At 48.2% G+C, this 24,591-nt stretch overlaps 2 protein-coding genes across 9 annotated transcripts in view; both read right to left on the bottom strand.

Annotated features, from left to right (window-relative positions):
* Positions 1–2,201: 2,201 nt before the first annotated feature.
* On the bottom strand, positions 2,202–19,605 carry TVP23C (trans-golgi network vesicle protein 23 homolog C). Of its 2 annotated transcripts, none has more exons than XM_012929693.2 (7): positions 19,448–19,605; positions 14,771–14,850; positions 13,848–13,992; positions 8,334–8,423; positions 7,291–7,422; positions 5,299–5,427; positions 2,202–3,258 (listed from the first exon to the last, which is right to left on the bottom strand). In XM_012929693.2, the coding sequence occupies exons 1-7, from the start codon at positions 19,457–19,459 to the stop codon at positions 3,232–3,234; spliced, it is 615 nt and encodes a 204-aa protein (XP_012785147.1). In that variant the 5' UTR covers positions 19,460–19,605; the 3' UTR covers positions 2,202–3,231.
* A 351-nt stretch (positions 19,606–19,956) lies between these two features.
* FBXW10B (F-box and WD repeat domain containing 10B) overlaps positions 19,957–24,591 on the bottom strand; it is a 31,712-nt gene continuing 27,077 nt past the window's right edge. For 5 of the 7 annotated variants that reach the window (XM_058675605.1, XM_058675606.1, XM_058675610.1 and 2 more), the window contains one exon: positions 19,957–20,844. In XM_058675605.1, coding sequence (XP_058531588.1) covers positions 20,018–20,844 — 827 coding nt within the window. In that variant the 3' untranslated portion in view covers positions 19,957–20,017. The remainder of the gene's footprint in view (positions 20,845–24,591) is intronic. The other 2 variants (XM_058675607.1, XM_058675608.1) reach the window with 2 other exon arrangements.

The following is a 24,591-nucleotide window of genomic DNA, read 5'->3' as shown; positions in this document are numbered from 1 at the left end:
CCAGCCAAATTCCTGTGCCACACAATTGGAGAGCGACTGCTGAGACTAACTCTGGGGGTGAGAGTTTACACAGCAACACCATCTGATGCCACATTACAGCACTGAGAACGGGTGAAATAGTTGTAATTAGTAAATCATTACATCTCAAATACTCTTAACAATACGCTAACAGTTATAGGTGATGTAAAAACGCACTGTATGGATTAAGAACCCAATGAAGCTATGACCAAACGAAAAGAATAACAGTAGCTTGTGTGGCCAACATCGTGGGAGAGTGGGCTAAGCTGTCGCCTGCAACACTGGCGTCTCACATGGGTGCATAATTCAAGCGCTGGCTACTCCACTGCCATCTAAGTCCCCACTCCCCACCGAGCCTGGGAAAAGCAGTGTAAGATGGCCCAGGTCCATGATCTCTTGTCCCTCAGGTAAAGACCCAGTGAAGCCCCTGACTGCGGCCTATCCCGGCCCAGACCACTACAGCCCTTCGGAGAAGGAACCAGCAGATGCAAGCTCTAACTCTGCCTTTCAAATACATAAATCTTTAAAAAAAAAAACAAAAGTCTCTCTCTCTCTTACATTAAAAATTATGGGCAGTTTAGGGCTGCCCTGCCCACCACCAGGCATTCAGGTCACCTCCTCCCATTTCTGTGCCATCCTTTAAAAAAATCGTCTACCTTACACTCGGCACAGCTGCTCACACACTCCGGCGCCCGTCTGCACGCCAGCCAGGTAGGATACAACAAGGGCAGGAGGGGGACGCCCCTTCCTTTTAAGATTACCTCCTGGAAGTGACTGCATCAGGCAGAACTTAACCATGGGGAAAAGGAACCCTGGGAAACACGTAGTAGATCCGATGCCATGCATATGTTACTACTCGGGTAAGCACCACAGCTTCAGTGACCTCAAGAACCGCAGCAATCTATCCCGCTAGACTCGCAACCCAGAACATTTTGCTCCTTTAACGATCTAATTTTTATTGGAAAGGCAGATTTTACAAAGAGACGGACAGACAGATCTCCCACCTGCTGGTTTATTCCGCAAATGGTTGCAATAGCCAGAGCTGAGCTGATCCAAAGCCAGGAGACAGGAGCCTGGAGCTTCTTCTAGGTCTCCCATGTAGGTGCACAGTCCCAAGGATGGGACCACCTTCTGCTGCTTTCCTCGCCATAAGCAGGGAAGCTAGGCTGGGAGTGGAGCAGCCAGGACCTGAATAGGCACCCATATGGGATCCTGGCACTTGCAGGCGGAGGATTAGCCAGTTAAGCCATTGTGCCAGCCCCTTGATCTTTTAAATAAAAAAAAATGGGTCCTTACTGAGTTGATGTCTCTCACTAGGCAGAACAATAGCTGAATACAACAAATATTTTAAATTACAGCTCTTCAGAAAAGGAAAGACATTTACAGACAAATATTTCCTGTAAAACCAGTAATATTTCCTGTTTTTTTAAATCCAACAGATAATCCTGTAATCTTTTTTCTTTTTGTTTTTTTTTTTTTTCTCAGCACGTCACCAAACAGCCTGAACTTCAGTTCTATTACGGAAGGCAGGGGTGGGGAGTATCCGGCCAAGGACCAGATGAGGCCTGTGAAGCCAAACTTGGTCTGTTACTGCCAAGGCAGTCACAGGGGAGACCCCAAATGCAACAAACCTCTAACAGACTGATGATTCACCTGGCACACCTGCACAGCCTGCCCACGAAAGAGGTTTTCAATACTCAAGTGGCCCTTGGCAGAACACAGCTTCCCCACCCCTGATCCACCATGACATATTTGTTGGGAGGATAAAAGGCATCCTAAAAAGCAGCTTTGCTTTTTTGTTTTTTTGGGTTTTTTTTTACTGTTATTATTTACATGAGGGGCAGAGTTAAGAGACAGAGAGGGAGTGAGAGAAAAGAGATTTTCCATCTGCTGGCTCGCTCCCCAAGTGGCCACGCCAGTCAAGGCTGTTGCAGGCTGGAGTTAGGAGCCTAGAATTCCATCGGGGTTTCCCAGGGACACAAGCCCTGGGCCATCCTCCAGTGCCTTCACAGATGTGTCAGCAGAGAGGCAGGAACTGGAACTGATGCTCTGACGTGGGATGCAGACAGTGTCTTAACCCACAGTGCCACATCACCAGTCCCAACGTACAGATTTACACAAATACGAAGTTACACACCTGCAGAGCAACCACTCCAATAAAGACACTCGAATTTAACAAAATATCTTTAAAAATGTTTAACAATGTTAATACATTCACAACATACTCTGCTCCAGTAAAGTTTACAGTACCTACAACAAAATTTACAGATAGCTACAATTGTTGAATGGTTTAGTTTACAGTTAAATATATCATCTTGTGTTAAGAAATGCCATTAATACAAATGTACGATTTACAATATCCCCACAATAGCAAGGAAAAAATATATATTCCTAAAATAAAATATCTTTCAGGCATTTATTATGCTGAATATTTAAACTGAGTATTCTCATTATGACATAAGAAAAATACTCTTTAAGTGTGGTAAAAGACAGATTTTTATTAGCTCTAAGCCCACTGAAGAGCTTCCAGGAAATTCCAGCGTGAACTCTGGCTATCCCTTCCCGACAATAAATAGAACAGCAGCAATCTTGGGGTACCCCTTAAACATAAACCGTGAGGATTCCACTCATGTTTTATCAGGCCTTAATTAAATGACTTACTACAAATAAAAAGTAATTAGTTAACTAATAAAACATCACTGGCCCCAGTTTGATATTTGCCTACATACATCTAACATAAGGAAATTCACCATGGAATGCACACTAAAAACTAACAATTCTGTCTAGCTTTTACACAAGCCAAAGTGCCCACTTCTATCATGGGATCAAAATTACTTCTGAAAATAATCTATAGAAATAATATGTAAATACACAGAATTTTGAAACAGCCACCCATTTGCTATGGATCAAAATGCACAGGTTTCCATGACAAACACCTTCAGCAACCCGGGACACACTGGCATTATGTGACCATGTACAAACACACACGCATCACAAAGCAAACACTATCTAGCCCCGACTGCTAGAAAGAAAGCAAAAACTGAAGACAAAAACTACCTTTCTTGTCTTTAAGTAAAGTTTTAAGTGGAGAAACCAACCCGACACTTCTCTTTGCAACATGGCCTGAGAGCTCAAAGGTTCAGGCGGGATTTAAATCTCTTCAGTTGCTCCCCGACGTAACAGGAACACAGGCTTTTCCTTCCGCCCTTCTACTCACGTAGTCTGATCACCTCCAGCATTCTGCAGAACAGAAAACAGAAACAGGACAACTCCTCAGTTGTCTCACTTCCCACCTGCTGCCTTACGAAAGGCCCAGGTCCAGGAGAACAGGCCCAATCTGTGAGCAGAGCCCAGCGCTACAGCACTTAATGCTCAACGCCCCGGCCAAGCCACAAGGAAGGTGGCTGTGCTGAGGCATGTCTCTTCCTGTTTGTCATTGTGTCTTTCAAATAAAGATGTCTTTTTTAAAAGACAGAGAGAGGTTTACTTAGAAGCCCAAGTTCCAGATGACAGTTAGCCATCTGTCCGGTAAGGGTAAGTAGTTGGCAATGGCACAGCCCATGCCAAGGACGGTCACGGGGGCAAGCCAGGAGGCAGACGGGGTGGCTCGACCTACCTTGGCCTAATAACCACGCCCTCATCAGCACCACCTGCTGCGGGCACGCTCTCAGGGACGAAGGCCCTCCCACCAGGCGTACCTTCTACATATTAAAACAGGATCCACGCCTCTACGCTATTAGTGCCATGACTGTGATATCTAAGGTCCTGGATGAGCCAGGGAGCTCCATCATGTCCCAACTATGGCAGCTGAATCTAAGTGTAAACCTTCGACCAGCAGCATCACCTAGACACTTCTCAGGAAAGAGTGGGATCCCCACACCCAGGTCCATGAAAAAGGACACACGAGAGTTGGAGTCCCACAACCCTGCACCCAGCAGGTGCTCCTGGGGCGCCTTCCAAGTCTGAGACCAACAGTTCTTGCTAATACCACCTGCCCAGGTGACGACTGCACTAAACACACAGGAGGTATTACTCATATGACCTTGTCATACCTGCTTTAGAGCCTCATCTGGAAGTAAAGAGACTGCAGTAAAGTCTCTATGTTCTGGGGAGGCAAGCTGAGTACACTCTTTTATGGCCTGAAAGTGCTCTGTGTCTCAAGTTACGGAAGCGTGATCCCCAGTGTGGTGATGCTGAGAGGGGGTGGCACCTTTAAGACACGGGGCCTAGTAGGAGGTTTCAGGTCACTGGGGGCAAAGCTCTGGGAAGAGGTGAACGGCAGGTGTATCTGCAGGTGTGGCCCCTGGAGACTGAGCTGCTAGGCAAATCAGGAGCCTGGGCCCTAAAGCTCTCTGGCTCCCAGCTCACCCTGTGACTCGTCCATCCTTGCCCCATCACCGGGATGGCTCTCACCAGAACCACTCGGAGCCCAGCGTCATGCTCAGCCCCCCATGAGCTCCAAACTGCCAACCTCAGGCTAAATCAACCTTTTCTCTTTACAAATTACCCAGCCCCTTCTGCTGCAGTAGCAGCGAGTGGACCAGCACATCCTCTTACTCAACTTGCTCTTGCTGTAAACCCTAAAAACACAGCGTAATTGCCTTCAAGAACATTGCCATAACACTAACACATTCCCACAAAGCACCAGAACTCAAGGCAATTTTTAAAAAGATGTTATCAATGACAGTTTATTTCTCCTGGATCTAAAAAACAATTATAGGACAAAATACATTTTTCAGGATGTCTTAAGAGCCTCCAAACTGTAATTAAAACATCCTTATCATCACCTCAGACTTAGATGCCTTGAAAATTAAGAAAAACACGTCTGTCATGAGACTGAAGGACAGGCATTCTAAGTCAGGGTGCACAGGTTCAAGTCCCACCTTCACTCCCGGTTCCAGCTTGCTGTTAACGTGTACCTGGGGAAGCAGCGGTGAATCCTACCTCCACACGGGATATCCAGATCCACATCCCAGCTCCTACTTCTGGCCAAATGCAAGCGTTTGTGAAATGAACAGGCAGACGGCAGCTTGCTCCGCTCCCTCCCTCACTTATCCCTCTCTCTCCCCATCTCTTTCCCGCCACCCCCCACTCCCCACCCCTAACCTGGTCCAGCCCCGGACACGGTGAACATCTCAGCAGTGAGCCAGGGGATGTCTCTCTGCCTCTCAGAGAAACAAATGACACAATTCAATGACTTAAAAACATTTCATGAAAAGCAAACTCTGCAACAATTAGAAGCCGTTGTATTAGTTCCCCATCGCATCCATAAACACTTACTTGTCTCAAAAACTGCCTTCCAAGATACGAGGTTGCCATGTTGGTTAAATTCTTTCTGCTGCCCACTTTACACCTGATGTAACCATACAAGTTGGCACCTTGCAACACCACGCCCATGATAACCACCGCCTGGGACAAGCAGAAAGACAACCTGTGGTGAAGGATCTGAACCCAACCTTTCTCTACAGCAAACAGGCAGCCCCAGAGGGAAAAGAAGGCCAGCTAGCAGTAGTCAGTAGGCTCAGCTGCTGCTTTTTAAAAGACTTATTGCAAATTCAGATTTACAGAGAGGAAGATCTTCCAGCTGCTGGTTCACTCCCCAAGCGGTCGCAATGACCGGAGCTGAGTCAAGCCGGAGCCAGGAACCAGGAGGTTCTTCCAGGTCTCCCACGCAGGTGCAGGGTCCCAAGGCTCTGGGTTGTGCTCCACTGCTCTCCCAGGCCACAAACAGGGAGCTAGAAGGGAAGTGGAGCAGCCAGGATACAAACCAGTGCCCACAGGAGATCCTGGCATATGCAAGGCGAGGACTTTAGCCACTAGGCTACCGTGCCAGGCCCATAGGCCCAACTTCTTAAACATGAAAAGAGCCAAAAGTAAATAGACCTTCATGTTCTTTTTGAAAATATGACCCAACCAATGGGGCAGTGTTAGCACAGTGGTTTAGCTACTGCCCGGAACTCCCTCTTTCCCTGTCAGAATGTTCTGCCTCAAGTCCTGGCTCTGCTCGGAGGCAGCAGGTGATGGCTCACATAGCTGGGCCTGTCACCCACATGGGAGACCTCGATGCGGTTCCCAGCACCTGCTTCAGGCTGTAATAGCGCCATCTACTGTGGGCTTTTGGGAAGTGCACCAGCTGGGGAGTGTATCCACAGCTGTAAGGTTCCAGCAGATAGAAGATCAGTATCTCTCTCTTTCCCTTTCCTTGTCTTTTAAATAAATAAAGTAATTTTAAAAATCAGGGCTGTCATTGTGGTACAGTACAGTAAGCCATCACCTGCAATACCAGCATCCCGTTCGCATGCTGGTTCACATCCTAGCTGCCCCACTTCTAATGGGGCTTCTACTAATCTACCCAGGCAGTCAGCAGAAGATGGCCAAGGCCCTGAGCCTCAGACACCAGGAGACCCAGACAGCACTCCTGGCTACTGGCTTCAGCTGTCCCAGCCTTGGCCTTTACGGCCATATGGGGAGCAATCCAGCAAATGAAAGATGTCTCTAACTCTGCCTTTCAAATAAATGCAATATATGAATGTATTTTTTTTTTTTTAAGAAAAAAGAAACAGCTCCCTGCTTATGACTTGGAAAAGCAGCGGAGGATGGTCCAGGTCCATGGGCCCTGCACCCACTTGGCAGACAGCAGCAACACCTCCTGTTCCCATACACTCTTCACTTGATCTTAGCCAAGAGGCCGAGAGGCGATCCCCATACACTCTTCTAGAACCTTCCTCCTTCACCGTCAAGAGGTAGAACCTCATTCTCTTTCTCCTGAATGAGAGTGACTGGCAAACGTGACACTGTGACATCTTAAACTAGGCTGTAAACAGCGATTCAGGTACGTGAGGCCACCACCCAGAGGGCCTCCTGAAGGGTGCCTGCCTCATGGCTTCCAGCTCCAGCTACCGTCGGCCCAGGCCAGAATCCCCCAGCAGAGCCTGTCCCAAGGTCCGCAGCAGCTGTGAGGGAATCAAATTCTTTTTATTGTGGCTGTAAGCGTCAGATTTTGAGGTGACACACTAACTCATCAAAACAGGTTGCCAACCAGCATTTTTATTAAAAGAACACCATTATAAAAACTGATATCCTGGAAGACGGGTGCAATGGGTTTTCCATGGGCTCTATTGTCTAGCACTTAGAGAAGGACAGAGTCGGAAAACAATGGGGAAGCTGCCTACAGGACAGGCCCCTAACCTTAAAGAGCACAGATGGTCACTTGCTGGGATGGCCTATCAGCTACCTCCATGGAGTATTCAAAAATGCCACAGGGATGCTCACCAACCACTTGACCCTGAAGGAGAAGAGAGCGCTAAAGGCGAAGATCACCCAGAGCAGCGGACAGGCAATCAGCCCGAGCCAGAACATCCTGGACTCCGCCTCCGAGACGGCCTCACCTTCTTCAGGGGATGTCTACACAGCAAACACAAGACAAAACCAAAATAATAAATAAATAAATAATTCCAATCACTGAGACCTATCAATAAATAGTTTAACATTTTTTAAAAGGATTTATTTTTTATTGGAAAAACAGATACAGAGAGAGGAGGAGAGACAGAGAGGAAGATCTTCCATCCGATGATTCACTCCCCAGGTGACTGCAATGGCTGGAGCTGAGCCGATCCGAAACCAGGAGCCAGGAACTTCTTCTAGGTCTCCCAGGAGGGTGTAGGGTTCCAAGGTTTTGGGCCATCCTCGACTGCTTTCCCAGGCCACAAGCAGAGAGCTGGATGGGAAACGGGACTGCTGGGCTACGAACAGGCGTCCATATGGGATCCCAGCATGTTTAAGGCAAGGACTTCAGCCGCTAGGCTATTGCGCCGGGTCCAACATTTTTTTCTAAAGCTTTATTTTTATTGGAAAGTCAGATATACAGAGAGGAAGAGAGGCAGAGAGGAAGAACATTTTTAATAAAAGTATTTCATTCTCAAATTGAGTGCTGAGCAGAGCTCAGCGGGGTTCCTCTCCCATCAGGCCCCTGGCTCTTACAGATCTGTGCTGTTTCTTTCTCTAGCTGTGTGTCACCCCCCTCTTCACACACACCTCCCTGGTTCACGCTGAGCCCGTCCGATCAGCAAGCCAACAGCAAGCAGCCCAGCATCCTCGCACATCCCCTCAGAGGACTCTGTCCCCACACATGCTTTGTGTCTGCTCCGAACTGGACCAAAACAATGCATTCAGTTTTATGATAGTTCATTACTGATATGTCCGGTGACACGGGGTAGTGCGTTCAGTCTTGAATACTCTTAAATAATGAATGTAATCTAAATGTAGTTTACCAAATGATACTACTTATCAAGGGAGAAAAAAAAAAACCAGCTTACCTTTCTGGATTCAAACACCCAATGGCTCTTCCCATCTTCATCAATATGGTTCCACCAACGTAAGCCTACCATCAATCTACCTGTGACATTCTGGAAGAAACGGAATAGACATTTAAAAAACCCACCGTAAGGTCTGATCTTAGTGTAACATTTCCCCCATAAAACTCTCTACCTCTAATATGATACCCAGCTAACACAAACATGGTTGGTTACCCATCAGGCCTGACTACAAGACCAGCAGGGGTGCAGGAGAGAGGGTAACAAGTGTACCCCCAAACATGACCCCGGCTCCTTCCCCTCGCTCTCTGTCCAGCTCCTGACTCCCCACACACTTTGCTCTTCACACGCAGTGACTCACTCTTCCCCGCACATCTGACTGTAGCTACTTATGTTTTACCACTGTAAATCGCTAAAAACGGTAACAGTCACCAGCCTTCACTCAATCCCTGGAACACAGCAACTTGTTTTCTTGCGGATTAAAGTAACAAATTACTCCGGCAGCTTCCTCAGCTGCTAGACGCCAGGACTAAAGTGTACAGTGGCACAGGCAGGTGCCACCTGGTCCTCCAGGAGCTTCAGGCGTCAGGGGAAGAGAGGAGGGCACCCACGCACCGGAAGCTACAAGTGCAACAGGGAAATGTGCTCGATCCCTCAAAAAATCAACATTTGGGGATAAAACCTGAAGAAATCTTAGGACTCAATAGCAGAGAGTGCTTTTTGAGTGGTATCCACTAAGAGATGCAGGGATTCTGTGAACTTAAAAAAATCGTATCTTTATTTTCACTAACCTCTGGCTGAAAACTGGCATATCTTTATATTATACATATAGACAAAAATCGTGAATGTGAGTAAAACTAATACCCAAAGCTGTCGCAATAAGAACCACATATAATTTTCATTTGGTGGACCCAGCGCGGTGGCCTAGCAGCTAGCATCCTCGCCTTTCACATGCCGGGATCCCATATGGGCACTGGTTCTAATCCCAGCAGCTCCACTTCCCATCCAGCTCCCTGCTCGTGGCCTGGGAAAGCAGCAGAGGACGGCCCAAAGCCTTGGGATCCTACATCCACATGGGAGATCCGGAAGAGGATATGGGCTCCTGGCTCTGGATCGGCACAGCACCGGCTTTTGTGGTCACTTGGGGAGTGAAACATCGGACGGAAGATCTTCCTGTCTTTCTCCTCCTCTCTGTATATCTGACTTTGCAATAAAAATAAATAAACCTTTCAAAATATAGATATATATATAATTTTCATTTTGTGCAATACTTATGCTGCTGTGTCAAAATTCTGTTCATGCTTATCACTGCTTTGAAATGTTAGTTTTAAGTCGTCAATGCACTCATAAAGAAATTTTATATGCTAAGTCAGAAACTCATCTTTTCAATACTTATAATAATATAATCATAGTCACTCCTTGATATCACTGGGGGAGTGGTTCTAGGATTCCCCTACAGACAGCAAAATACGTGGTGGCTCAACTTCTTTATATGAAATGGCACATTATTACATATGACCTACACACAGCTTCCCAAATACCTTATCTCTTAGATTATGTGAAGCACCTAACACTCAAGCATTGCATCTACACAGCTTTCTACTGTGTCGTTTATGGAGCGGTGACAAGAAAGGAAAAGTCTGTATTATGTTCAGTACAAATGCAAATTATCTCCTTCACATATTTTCAGGCTGTGGTTGGTTGTATCCACGGCTGCAGAACCAGCAGATAGCGTGGGTTGTTTCAACATAAATGACTCTCTCTGTAGCCTTATGTATTTTCTTACATATTTGAAAACACTGCTCCTGGTTTCATGAGCCTGTGAAAGAAGTCTGTGGCATAAAACAGACTAGAAATTCTTGTATGAAGGTGATGGGGGAGTGTCAAGAACATTTCAGACACAATAGCAGACCCAGAAGCCTCGAGCAAGAAAGTAAAATGTATGGGTTTATGAGACATGGAGCCCAGCTGGATAAGGAGACAACACACATGTCGGGCTTGCTCAAGCAAAACACGGTGATTCCAAAACCCACAGAAGGGAACACCTATGCAAAAACAGCGTTGTAGGGGATGGAAGATGACAAGCTAGAACAAATGGAGGGGACTGTAGCTGGGCAAACTTGGATGGAGATGGAGATCTGGGAGTCAACCCCACTTACAGAGCAGCAACAGAAACCAGTGGCAGGGATGACCGGGCCTACCAAGGGAGCACGGAGGACAAAGACCCCAATTCCATCCTGGAGATGTGAACCCTGAAAGGCTGAGTGAAACAGCAAGGCTGGCGGGACACTCCAAGGCAGCCCTTCCATGCACCCCACCTCCCAGCACTCTACTTTCTGCCTCTGTGAGTTCGTCTGTCCTAACACCTCCAGGATTCTCGATTTTGGAACTTTTAGGCCTTAGTGGCCCAGACTTTCACTCTTTCTGGCCAAAACTCAAAAGAGCCTGCAGCATCTTGTTTTTGTTCTAAACGCAGTTTTAGACACATTCCAGAGCTTGGCACAGTCATCAACGTATAAATTATCTTTACAGTTTCAAGCTTTTTTTTAAACCAAGACATTTAGCTAGTTTTTGCTTTGGGTTTTTTGTTGTTGTTTATTTGTTTGTTTTTATTGTTGTTTGGTTTTCAGGGTTCTGTTTCCTTTTTTTGTGTGACGTCGGCAACCACTTTTTAATTACTTTCCAGCTGTACTGACTAGAAAATGAATGCTTTTGCAAATTTATTTGCATTTCCTTCAGAGTGGCATTTAACCAGTTTTTAGAAATTACCCACAGGCATTATCTCTGTACATACAAAGCACTAAACACTGCCTAATTACCTTTGCTAATTATTCCTTTCAGATCCACCAGTCGTCATTTTTTGGTTGCATCTTACCAAAAGTGATGGCTCGTCAGGCCTACTAACACGATGCTCCTTCCATCCTGATAATTCCAAGTTTCTTTTGGTCTGAACTGATTTGATGTTATCTTTGTTTTCTTTAATTCTTACAAATATTGATATTTTAGTTTGATCGTTTTGCTTGGACCTTTATTTTTTAAGATTTAATTTTTATTATCTATTTGAAAGACAGAATTATACAGAGATCGATCCATCTTCCATCTGCTGGTTCACTCTCCAAATGGTCACAACAGCTGGAGCTGGGCTGAGCTGATCTGAAGCCAGGAGCTTCTTCCGGGTCTCCCACATGCGTGCTGGACCCCATGCAGCTGGGTTATCCTCCGCTACTTTCCCGGACTTCTACTTTATCAGAGAACTGGGTTCGGAGAGGAACAGCAGGACTTGACCAGTACTATATGGGATGCCAGAACTGCAAGCAGGAGCTTAACCCACTACATGCTTTCCCAACTCCATTTAATAATTTCTCCATTTTGCTTTATGTCTTAATTGCTCGGATAACTATAGTTAATTTTCACAAAAATAAACAGGTGACAATTTTTTAAGCCCACATTTTTAAAATCCTACAAGAAAGTATACTATTTGGGGGCCCGGCGGCGTGGCCTGGTGGCTAAAGTCCTCGCCTTGAAAGCCCCGGGATCCCATATGGGCGCCGGTTCTGATCCCGGCGGCTCCACTTCCCATCCAGCTCCCTGCTTGTGGCCTGGGAAAGCAGTTGAGGACGGCCCAATGCATTGGGACACTGCACCAGCGTGGGAGACCTGGAGGAGGTTCCAGGTTCCCCGCTTCGGATCGGCGCACATCGGCCCGTTGCGGCTCACTTGGGGAGTGAATCATCGGACGGAAGATCTTCCTCTCTGTCTCCTCTCCTCTGTGTATATCTGGCTGTAATAAAATGAATAAATCTTTAAAAAAAAAAAAAGAAAGTATACTATTTGGGGGCCTCATTGCTAATCCTCAACTGGCTAATCCTCCATCTCCAAGTGCAACATCCCAAATACATACTGGTTCATATCCTGGCTACTCCTCTTCCCATCCAGCTCTCTGCTTGTGGCCTGGGAAAGCATTCAAGGATGGCCAAGTACTTGGGACCCTGCACCCATGTGGGAGACCTGGAAGAAGTTCCAAGCTCTTGGCTTTGGACTGGCTCAGCTCTAGCCATTGCAGCCATCTGGGGGAGTGAACCAACAGATGGAAGATCTCTCTGTCTCTCCTTCTCTCTGTAAATCTGCCTTTCCAATGAAAATAAATAATAAAAATGTTTTAAAAAAGGTAAACATACTATCTTGGTCACGTTTTCTAAAGTCCTAAACACAGAAGGATTTGATTTTCAGAGTTTGGCAATTACCAGGAAAACGGATTAAAGGCCATGCTTTACTAGTCTCGGCAGAAATCCAATGAATAACAAAAAGAAACATGGATGCAAACCTGTGATCAATATATATTATTCTAGAGCATAAAGCAACACAAGAAATTCAAAAAAACACAAACCAAAGAAGAACGGGCTGGAAGGTATGGGGTAACAGGTGAAGGCGGCCGTGATGCCAGCATCCCATACAAGCACCACTTTTGAGTCTGGCTGCACCTGCTTTCCAATCCATCTCCCTACTAACGCACTTGAGACAGAACAGAAGCTGGCCCAAATACTTTGGGCCCCTTCCACTCATTTGGCTCACCAGAATTGAGTTTCTGGTTTCTGGCTGGTCGCATTCTGGCCTCTGCCTAGAGAGTTCATCAGCAGATGAAAGATCTCTCTCTCCCTCTGTAACCCTGCCTTTTAAATAAATAGTCATTTTTTTTTTTAAAGAAAGAAAAAGAAAATAGACCTTTGAGATCTTCCTTCTCCACATTATGAAACCTTGGAAAATTGGCCACCTCCTAACCAACAACTTTTGACACTTTTAAGAATTAAAAGTTCTAAAACCAGCCAGGGTAGCAGCTGCCAACAAACTCCAAATATCTTTCTGGTCTTTGAATCAGTATACGTGTCTCTAAGAGTCCAAAATCAGCCTTTGTTTTTTTTTTTTCCCCCATCATTTTCTCGCACTCCCTTCTCTCCCCTCCAGCAGGATTTCCTGACCTTGACATAACTGGCATTGTGCTTCAGATAACTGTTGTAGAATTATCTGCCCCCTGGGCGTCCTATGATGCCAAGTCTCTACACACCAGGACACAACCCCCCACTCCTCCCCCAGGCAGGACAATGAAAAAAGTCTTTGGATTCTGACAAATGACCATTGGCCCTGGCTTAAAAGCACGGCCCTACAGAGCCCATGGGAGCCTTTGCAAACAGGGGATACTCCTTAAGCGTCTATGGAAAACCTACAGGTGACTGAAGTACAACCAGCTGTAGGGATTAGAGGCAATGCGTAGTCCGTGGCTGCCGGTCACACTGTGTGTGTGTTTAACTGCAAAGCAGATGCAGGCTGACACACAGTAGGTCGACTCAATGTTAGAATAACATTTATAACATCTGACACATCTAGCAGTTTAACATAGAGGAGACCTGATGTAACCAGGTTAATTAAAATGAACACAAACCAAGTTCCTGTCTCATATTCTTTGCACATCATTCAATCTCACAGTAAATATGATTGGAAAAGTAAAGCAACAAAACCTACCTTCACTGCCCAAAAGTCACATGACAACAACAAGATAATTGTCACCATACAGGCAATAAAGCTGCTGCTGAGTAATTCACAGAGCAGATACACTACAATTGCACTGACTCGAAAGAACAAATGGAAAAATGATGCCACTGGATGTCTGAAAACCAAAACATAATAAAAAGAAATGCAATTACATTTCGCGACAGGTACAGGCATAGACGAAAAGGCATTAGCCCCAGCATAACCATGAACAATTTGCCAAAACAAAAGAGATGAACTGAGAAAGAAGCCAGCTGCCTGTCCCTCTTTCCTTACGTCCCACAACAGGACTGGGCCCTGCTGTCACAGGAAATCACTTACGTAAGCGTGACTTCAACATTACAGTGAACAGGAACTTTGAACAAGATACACAATGAGTGCCTAGCCTGGAGAGATCAATTATACCTTCAAATTAGAATTCTGTTTTTACACGATGCCAAAAGAATCCAGAAGGTCCGAAAATCACTTTTTTCCAGCTTTATTAATTCACATACCAATCATTCATCAGTTAAAGTGTACAATATAGTAAAGGTTTTTAATATATTCATGGAGGTGTTCAGGCATTAGTTAACTTAAAAATTTTGATCACCCCAAAGAGATATTCTGTATCCATTTGCAGTCATTCTCCATTTACCCTTGAGCCCTTCAGCCCTAGGCATCCACTAAGCTATCTTCTGTCACAATTCTGGATATTTCCGATAAATAAAATCACACTGTCTGTGGTCCCTGTGACTGGCACTGGGTACCATGTTTCCGTGGCTCTGGCAGAACGTGGTTTCCTTGAGAACATTTGCTCGGAGAACTAAGTATGGACTAGAAGCATGTTTCCTACTTCCGTGACGTCTACGGACAGAGCAGCACTGAGCACTAGCGACCCACGTGACGTCCCCTCGTACCTGATTTTGGATTTTCTTGGTCTGTTAGTCGACTCCTCCGCATCAAAAAGGGAGACATCCTCTGTGTCATCGTTACTGTCCTGCTAAGAAAATTAAATCCTCATGAAATAGAATCAAAGTCAGCATTTGGATGCTCCCTACACGCCAGGACACGCGTTTATTAAGACAGAGGACAAAATGGCCACATGGTCACAGCCATCAAGAATTCACAACCTAGGGACAAGACACGGGCAGGTCCTGCAGCCCCATACAACCGCGTGGCAGAAGGCCCACAGGGTACCACCTCCATCCTGACTGCTGGGTAGCCGAGGGCTCTGAGAACACGGAGCAGGTTATGCCCCTGCAAGCTTACGCCTGCTCCCAGCTCCTGTCCAACCCCTTGAGGAAGCTGCAGCTGTCGGGGATGAACTCGGTGCGTTAGCTCCTTCATGAAACAATCCAAAGGCATCACCGCCATGCCTCCTCCTCACGCTCTGGCTTTCTTGTCCAAGGTCAAGCCAGTTACTGGAACTCAGAATTCCTTCTCAGTCCTCCTCAGTCCATCAGTTTCCCCTCTGCTTTTTTTTTGGCGGGGGGGGGGGGGGACCTTTACACACAGCACAGGGGACAGCATGAGTTGATCCACCTTACACATCTCCTGACACTTCCGCTGCTCGGCACTGCGACGACACTGCTACTGCCCGGCTGCCCTCTCTCCCCTCCACATGCCTTCCTCTGCTCAGAAAGCTCTTCCCTTCCCCGTCCCCTGCCCACCAGGCAAGCACTGGCCACCAGGCAAGCACCAGATCGTCCTCTAGTCACTGCCACAGCTGAGAAACCTCCCCTGAACTCCCCACAGCACTTGGACAACAAGTATCACTTGGTCTTCTTACTGCAAATCTGTTCCCCACTCTCACGGCCACCTAGACCCTAAGCTACTCTGCCTTGTGTTCAGGAACCACATCGCTTGATGAAGGAATGGACGAAGAAGTCAAGGAGGCCATTGATTAGCTCTAACACAGACTACCTTCAGCGCCAGGGCAAACCCAAGCAGCAGAGCAAACCCGGGCCGGGAAGAGGACCATGTTCCCTGGAGGGCTCTGGAGGAGCGTTCAACACTTGGGCCTTGACCCCACAGACCTGCTGCTCACTCCAGCTTCTCAGTCAAGGACACAGGGAGTTCAAGGGCATGGGAAAGAGCGAGCCCAGCAGTTCACACAGTAAGCGAAGGGTAGGAGAAGCACACCAGGCACTAGGGCTGTAAAGGTCACAGATTCGGACACCAGCGGTTCTCAAACTTGACTGCACACCAGAATGCTCAGGAACAGTAAAAAAACGGAAACAAACAACAATAACCTAGTTCCTGCTCCCAGAGGGTCAGATCCAACTGCTCTGAGGTATGGCCTGGGCATCTGGATTTTCTAAAACTTCCAGGGAATCCAGACACGCGGCCGAGGCTATGGAATAAAGCCTGCGACTCTCTGCTCTTGACCAACGGTTCACGGGCACCTTTCCACGTCAGGCCACCCATTCCCCTCCTCAACACCCACAGCAGTCACCCATCACCATCCTGCCCCTGCCCACCTCCTAGGCCACTCTCCTTTCACCAACCAAAGACCTCCTTCTCAATCCTGCCCCCAAAATACCCAGGCTCTCATTCCCAGAACCAGGGATTGTGTGAATTTACAGCAAAAAGGAATTTTTTGATTGACTGAAGAGTCTTGACCTAGAGAGCCCTGGGTTATCCAGATGTGCGCAAGGACTTGCCTACAAGAACCCTGTAAAGAGGGAGGGGCAGGGTCAGAGATGATGATGATGATGGCCTGGCACAGTGGGCTAGTGGCTAAAGACCTCGCCTTGCACGCACCAGGATCCCATATGGGTGCCAGCTTGTATTCCAGCTGTTCCACTTCTCTGCCAGCTTCCTGCTTGTGGCCTGGAAAAGCAGTCAAGGCTGACGCAAAGCCTGGGGAATCTGTGCCCACATGGGAGACCCAGAAGAAGCTCCTGGCTCCTGGCTTCAGATTGGCTCAGCTCCAGCTGTTGCAGCCGCTTGAGGAGTGAGCCAGCAGATGGAAGATCTTTCTGTCTCTCCTCTATAAATCTACCTTCCCAATAATAAAATAATGAATAAATCTTTAAAGAAAACAAAGCAAGTAGAGATGAGAGATCTGAATACGCTACACGGAAGAAGCAGCGACCACAAGCCAGGAAGCAGAGGCAGCCTCCAAAGGCTGAGGCAGCACCCTCCTCTCGGCCGTCCAGGAGGAACAACACTGCCCACATCTTGACCTAACACCCTGACACTCCGGCCTTCTGACCAGATTTTTTTTAAGACACTCTGTTTTAAGGTACATTTAGTAATCTGTTTTCATAATTTCAAGACTGGCTGCCTTTTTGAGTAAAGAAACACATCCCATTTGTGTCCATTGGGTCCTTTTATTTATTTATTAAGATTTATTTATATTGGAAAGGTAGATATACAGAGAGGAGGAGAGACAGAGAGGAAGATCTTCCATCCAATGGTTCACTCCCCAAGTGACTGCAACGGCTGGTGCCAAGCCAATCCAAAGCCAGGAGCCAGGAGCTCTTCCAGGTCTCCCACGCAGGTGCAGGATCCCAAACTTTGGACTGTCCTCAACTGCTTTCCCAGGCCACAAGCAGGGAGCTGGATGGGAAGCAGTGCTGTGGGGATTAGAACCGGCACCCATTTGGGATCCCGGCACATTCAAGGCGAGGCCTTTAACCACTACACTATCACGCCGGGCCCACTGGGTCCTTTTACACCTGTGATTCCTCTCCCTAGGAGCACGCCTCTGTCCCACCCTTTGAAAACCTGGCAGCTTCTCACACATTCAGCAAACACTGAGTGCTTGCTAACTGCTGAGCCTGCAGGCACAGGCCAAGGCGGGGCACACAGCCCTGTACTTGCGGAATTGCTTTTATACACAAGATGAAAACCATGGCACAACAGATATGAGAGCAACATTAGGAATACTGAACTCAAGATGCCAGTAAAATATTTTACTTTTTTCCAGAAACTTTGAGAGAACCATTAATGCCTTGTAAACAACATAGAATGGACATGTTCCGACTCACATGAAAAGTCTGGCTTCATGTATTAAGAACTTGCAGGGTGGCGAGACAAAGGCACAAAGCAATAGGACTGCTGAGGGAGGACGTCCAACAATGGAGCCTGGTGCCGGGTGGACCTAGAGGAGTTGGCGGAAAGTGGGAAGGTGCAGAACAAGCTTTAAAGCAGAGCTGTCTTTGCCCACTTGAATTTGGAGGGGTAAGAGAACAGCACTCAGGCAAGAGTCTGAAGTTTGGTCCCCAACACACCCACAGGGTCAAGATGCCAATGATGGAGTGTGGGCACCCCAAGGCGAGGTGTTCGGCAAGGTGAGAACAGGCCAGGAGTGCCGCGGGACAGGAGGTGAGCCCGGGGAACTCTCTCCAGGGAGGAGCCAGGATTGTGTCCAACGCTGCTCACAAGATGCGGTTGCAAAGTGGCCAGTCTCTTCTGAACAGGCCACAGCTCAGTAGGCGCAGAGGAAGGGGGAGTCACTCTGACGAGAATGGACAAGAGAGAATACAAGACTTAGGAACAAGTCCCGGCAGTTCTTCTGAGAGCCAAACAGTGCGTGACAGGTGCGCGGGCTAGGGCACAGGTGTACTGAAGACACAGAAAGCAAAGCATGTTTATAGCCTGGCGTGAACAAGCTTTCAAGAACGGAGTAACTGACATGCAGGAAAGAGAACTGCTGGATCCAAGTTTCCCAGTGGGCAAGATGGGCTGGGACTCAAAGGGTGACAGGCTGTGAAGTCCGACTGCCCCAGAAGAACACAACTATGGGGCGATGCTGGGCCAAGCTGCAGAAGAGCAAGAAGGTGGTGTGAAAACTCCCCTGGGATGGGGGGTCAGTTTCTGGGCGAAACAGGGTTGCAAAAGTGGCTAAAGCAAGAAACGCTGACAGTCTAAAAGACGCTTTGACAGTGGCCCAGGACCGTGGAAACGCGGCAGGACACGACTGCCCACCTGAAGTTTCCCGCTCACCAGCTTCAGAAGTGACAACACCCTCCCCCAGTCAGGAGACAGAGAGCTCCGATCTTAACAGCCCCGGGATTTTTCTCAAGTTCACGGCAGTACTTTAGGATCCTAAATCCTAGCTGTGCTAGCTGCAGGTAGTTCACAGCTGATGGCTGTTCTGTTCACAACCCTCTCCCTGGGCCTAGTGATCTCTCAGAAAATTATGTGTGAAACGAAAAAAGAAAGAAAGAAAGAAAGAAACCTGGGTGGAAGTATAAACAACCACTGTGCAAAAGGAAGAGATTCAGTTATGCAGAACCCCTGACTTGAGGCTCTGGCGGGGTCCTCCGTGCCTGCAACGACCACCACACGCCCCTCATTGGGGCTGGTCTCGGGGGTCGCCCCAGGTGCCCCGACCCACGCACTGAGGCTCGGGGGGCCACAGGCTCCTGGACAGACCCCAAGCAGGCCCTGCCCGCCGGACTCCTGACCACAGCCCCCACACCCCCGGCGGGCCTCACCGCCCTCCTCCTCGAGACACCGCGTAGGTGACGGGCCACACGCGGAAACCACCACCCCCGCCCCAGGACGTGCCCCCGGACGCCCCACGACCCTGACAGGGTCAGCCCCTCGGCCAGCTCCACCGCCCAACGCCCACCGCCCTTCACCTGGGACAACATGGCGAGCCTGCGCCGGCCCCACTTCCGGGAGCCACGTCAGCGCCACAGCCCCCGGGTCCGGGTTGGAAGGGACGCAAACTCGTCGCTACAGGCTGGGAGGCGGGGGCCAATAGACAAGGACACTTCCGCTAGGAGGTGCGTCGCGGGAGAAGTGACTCCAGGGCGGGCGCGCGTGGGCGGAGCTACATGGGGGCGGGGCTGGGAAGAGGCAGGAAGAGCGAACCGGCGTGGGCGGAGCGACTGCGGGGCGGGGCTAAGCGGGGGCGGGGCGAGTTGCCAAGAGCAACAAGGGCGGGATCAAAGATGTAAGATTTTGCCGAAGGAGTAAGGCAGTCCGTTTCCTGAAGGGGGGCTTGGCCCAGCCTTGGTGAGGGCATCCTGCCCCCTGGCTCATCTGCAGGGCCCGTCTCCGAGGGTGGTGGCACTGTGTGGAGTTGCTGGTTGTGTCTCCCGGAATGGTTTTGGGGCACACACACACACACACACACGCATTGTGGGGGAGAATAAGCCACTTGGTTTTCTGTTTATTGTAAGCTGCTGTCCTTTCTCAAGGCTGGTTTAGATAAACACATTGTGTCCAAGTTCTGGGGCTGCTACTTTTCCTTCCTTCATGAACTGGTCGATGGCCAGGCCTTTCACCTTCCTGACCCACGCAGCTCGGCTGGCTTTCCCCATGTCGACCACGCCTCTGGCCCCGCAAGCCTGGTACTCCTTCATCTTGGCTTCCCTGTACTCGCCCTCCTCCTTCACGGTCAGCAGCAGGTAGTCGGCGTTGAGCCTCAGCGGGTCCAGGGCCGTGCACATACGGGGCCGCTCTTTCCTGAGACACTGGGCTGCTGTGCCCACTCGAGGTGTGATCAAACTGCTGGGCTTGAAAACCTGCCTGCTGCCCAGGGGACCCACGCTGCTCACCCCGCCCGGGGTGGAACTGGTGGCTCCACCTTCCCGCTTGAAGCCATCAGGGGGCTTGGAGCGGATTAGCATGGGCTGGGGGATGGTGGACTGCACTCGGGGGCTGTGCAGGGACCTCTTCAAGTTGGGTTGCAGTTTCTGGATCTCCAGGGGAATGTTGGTTTCTTTCACATCCAGGGTGGGGTTGCTGGCTCGCAAGCGGTCAACCGCCTGTTGGATTGATTTTCCTTTGAAGCTCAGGACCTTCCGTGGGTGGGAAATGGAAGGTCCCCAAGCATCCAGGACCTGGGTTTGTGGCCCGTGGGGATAAGCAAATTGGCCCGAGTTGTGTGCTTGCTGCAGCGCGTTGATGGTCAGCAGGAACCGATCCGGGGACATGGGGGTCTTCAAGAGCTTGTCCTTCATGCGAGGGGTGAATTGGACAGGAATTTTCACTTGTCTTTCCTCTTGTACTTTCTGCACAACATCTGCTTCTTTAAAAGAAAAAGACAAAGTCAGTATTCTTTGCGAAATATAGAGGACTAATGCGCAAAGACAATGCTATTCCAACTGGCACGCTCTTGATGTCACAAGTGACGACAACAAAAATTACTTAACAAGGTTTGAGTGAACATGCTAGCACCTGTCACGAATGTGCATTAGCTCTGGACGTATGAATTTTGAAAGGGACACTGCTTCCTGGGCTCTGCACATGTCTGAAACATCCTTGTGTGAATGCCCTTCATAGCTCACGTGGGATTTACAACACACAGCTGGTTTTTAGTAGCACGGTGATTGTTTACAGCAGTCACTGTATCACTGAGTTCTATCTCCACCTTTCCACTTGGATTTCATTCCAAGCCCTCTTGGAGTTTTCCCAAAATCAAAGCTGTCTTTTCAAAGGAAGTTACATGCTTAGTAAGGTAAAATACCACACGAGGATCCCTATTTTATGTTACTAAGATCCTCCGGGGCTGGTGCTGTGGCATTGTGGGTTAAGCCATTGCTTGCAAGGCCGGCATCCCATGTGTGTGACAGCTCAAGTCCTGGCTGCTCCACTTCTGGGCCAGCTCTCTAGGAATGCTCCTGAGAAAGCGATGGAGGATGACCCATTTTTTTTCCCACCTGATCTTTACGTGGTTAGACTCTTTTATTAGAAGACATAAGGCTGAGTGAAATTAAGATGTCAGGATCCTCTCCTCTCTCATTCCAAACTCATAAAACACAGAATGCTCTCCATTTATTTTTTTAAAAAGTGGGGGGAGAGTTGTGACAAACTCACTTTTCACTAACATGTCCCTTTCCACATTATAAACAAGGGGCTTCAGAAAGTTCATAGGGGAAAATGGAATTAAAAGATAGGATTATTTTGGTGCCAAAAAAATGTTTAAGAGGGGCCTGGTGCGATGGCCTAGCAGCTAAAGTCCTCGCCTTGACGCACCGGGATCCCACATGAGTGCCAGTTCGTATCCCGGCAACCCCACTTCCCATCCAGCTCCCTGCTTATAGCCTGGGAAAGCAGTTAAGGACGGCCCAAAGCCTTGGGACCCTGCAACACACACACCCTCGCACCTGTGGAAGACCCAGAAGAAGTTCCTGGCTCCTGGCTTTGGATCAGTTCAGCTCCAGCTATTGAGGCCACTTGGGGAGTGAATCATCAGTTGGAAGATCTTCTTCTCTGTCTCTCCTCCTCTCTGTATATCTACCTTTACAAGAAAAATAAATAAAGCTTTTTTTAAAAGATTTATTTTATTTTTATTACAAAGTCAGATATACTGAGAGGAAGAGAGATAGAGAGGAACTGGAGCTTCCGGGATTAGAACCAGCGGCCACATGGGATCAAGGCGAGGACCTTAGCCACTAGGCCATGCTGCCGAGCCCAAGCTTTTTTTTTAATGTTTAAGATTTGGAAAGCAGAACATTAAAGAGAGAGAGACAAAGCAAGAGCGAGATTTTTTTTCATCTACCAGTCCACTCCCCAAGTAACCACAACAGGTACTAGACTAGCACAAAGCCAGGAGCTAAGAATTGTGCCTGAGTCTCCTGTGTGGGTGGCAGCGGCTCAAGCATTCAAGCCATCATCTGTGGTCTTCCCTTGGATGTTAGCATGGAGCTGGATCATAAAAATAGTAGCCAGGAATCGAACTGGTGTTCCAGTATGGGATGCCAGCACTACATGCATTGGCTTAACTCACTGTGCCGCAGTACCAGCCTCAGATGGGGAACATCTGGGAATTCCTGGGGCAGGTGTCTGGTTAGTGCTTAAGACAACAGTTAAGAAGCCTGCATCCCGTGTCGGAATGTCCACGTTCAGTCCCCACATCTCCGTGTCCCTCATCTTCCCACGGATGCAGACCTTAGGAAGGCGCGGTGGTGACTCAGGCCACAGGAGCCCTATGGCTCACAAGGGAGACATGGACTGAGGTTCCAGGTTCTGGCTTCAGCCCAGCATCTTGCTGCTGTTTAAGGGAAGAACCACAGGAGGGAGCTCTCTCTGATTATGTATATACTTGTCTTCCTTCATTCCTTCGTTCGTTCCTTCCTTCCTTCCTTCCTTTCTTTCTCTCCTCTGTGTTAAAAGTGCATGGATATGTGGGCCCGGCGGCGTGGCCTAGCGGCTAAAGTCCTCGCCTTGAACGCCCCGGGATCCCATATGGGCGCCGGTTCTAATCCCGGCAGCTCCACTTCCCATCCAGCTCCCTGCTTGTGGCCTGGGAAGGCAGTTGAGGACGGCCCAGTGCTTTGGGACCCTGCACCCACGTGGGAGACCTGGAAGAGGTTCCTGGTTCCCGGCTTCGGATCGGCGCGCATCGGCCCGTTGCGGCTCACTTGGGGAGTGAATCATCGGACGGAAGATCTTCCTCTCTGTCTCTCCTCCTCTCTGTATATCTGACTTTGTAATAAAAATAAATCTTTAAAAAAAAAAGTGCATGGATATAAAATTCTCTGCACACAAATTAGCTTATCTTTTAATTCCATTTTCCCATGAACTTTTGGAAAAACCTTCATATTGTGGCTCTCTTTCCAAGCCAATATAGAGAGAGAGAGTGAGAAAAAGATCATCATCATACAATTTTTAAAAAATTATTTATTTTTATCTGAAGGGCAGATCTGCAGATAGAAGGAGAGGCAGAGAGAGAGAGAGAGAGAAAGGAGAAAGAGAGAGAACCATTCACTGGCTAAATTCCCAAATGGCTGCAACAGCTGTTGCTGAACTAATCTTAAGCCAGGAGCCAAGACCTTCTTCCAGGTCTCCCACATGGGTGTAGGGTTCCAAGGCTTTGGGTGATCCTCTAGTGTTCTTCCAGTCCATAAACAGTGATCTGGATTGGAAGTGGAGTATCCTCGATTAGAACCAGCACCCATAGGGGATGCCAGCACTGCAGGTGGAGGATTAACCTATAAGCCACCATGCCAGTCCCCATTATACAATTTTTATGTATGATATAATATTCCATAATATGGATTTCTCATCAACGTAGCCATTTCCCACTGATGGATATTCAGCTGGTTAATGACCAATCTTAAGGAAATACAAATGTCAATTGTACTTACCACATAAACAGGTACATGATGACAGACAACAGAGTTCCCATTCATGGAATAAAAACCCTCGTACATTGTTAGTGAGGAAGGAGATTGTCACAGCGTGTGCAGGACAGCCAGGTCTACCTCTTTCTAGTTAACTGCAGTTCCCTTTATCGGCCTGTGCATGTGGAAACACAAGGAAGCCTACTCTTGGGAGGGCAGCTATGCAACGACTTCACTGCGTTGGCACCACCTTGAAAGCAGTCTGTAGGGAGTTGGTTTCGAAAACAGCACTAGGATGTGAGTCAGAAATCCTTGAACAGCCTTGACAATTTAAGTGTCCTTCAAGAATCACAAAGGGACTGCACTGTCACAATGTTGAGCAACACTTCTCAAAAGACCTGTTCATCTCTTTCTCCTCCGTCTCCTTGTGTCGCGGACCTAGCACCCAGCCCAAGCACTCCCTGGAGAAGTTCCCTCCAGTGTTCTCTGAAAGCTTCTCTCCACAGTCCTACTGCAAGGAGGCCGGAGAGGGGGCTGAGAGCTCAGGAACTGGACACTCAACTCTTACAAAGGTTCCTACCCTGTCATCTTGAGTTCGTAGGCAGACAACCAAGGGAAGCCACTCACTCTTAGAAATCAGACACTATCCATTCTGAATTCTCAAACAGAACCAAAGGTATCAGCCTGCTAAAAAGCAAAAGGAAACGGAG

This window comes from Ochotona princeps, chromosome 17 (assembly GCF_030435755.1).
Source record: "Ochotona princeps isolate mOchPri1 chromosome 17, mOchPri1.hap1, whole genome shotgun sequence".
NCBI classification, from domain to species: Eukaryota; Metazoa; Chordata; class Mammalia; order Lagomorpha; family Ochotonidae; genus Ochotona; species Ochotona princeps.
Note: the sequence above shows the minus strand (reverse complement) of the source record. Positions and strands in the feature narration are given on the sequence as shown.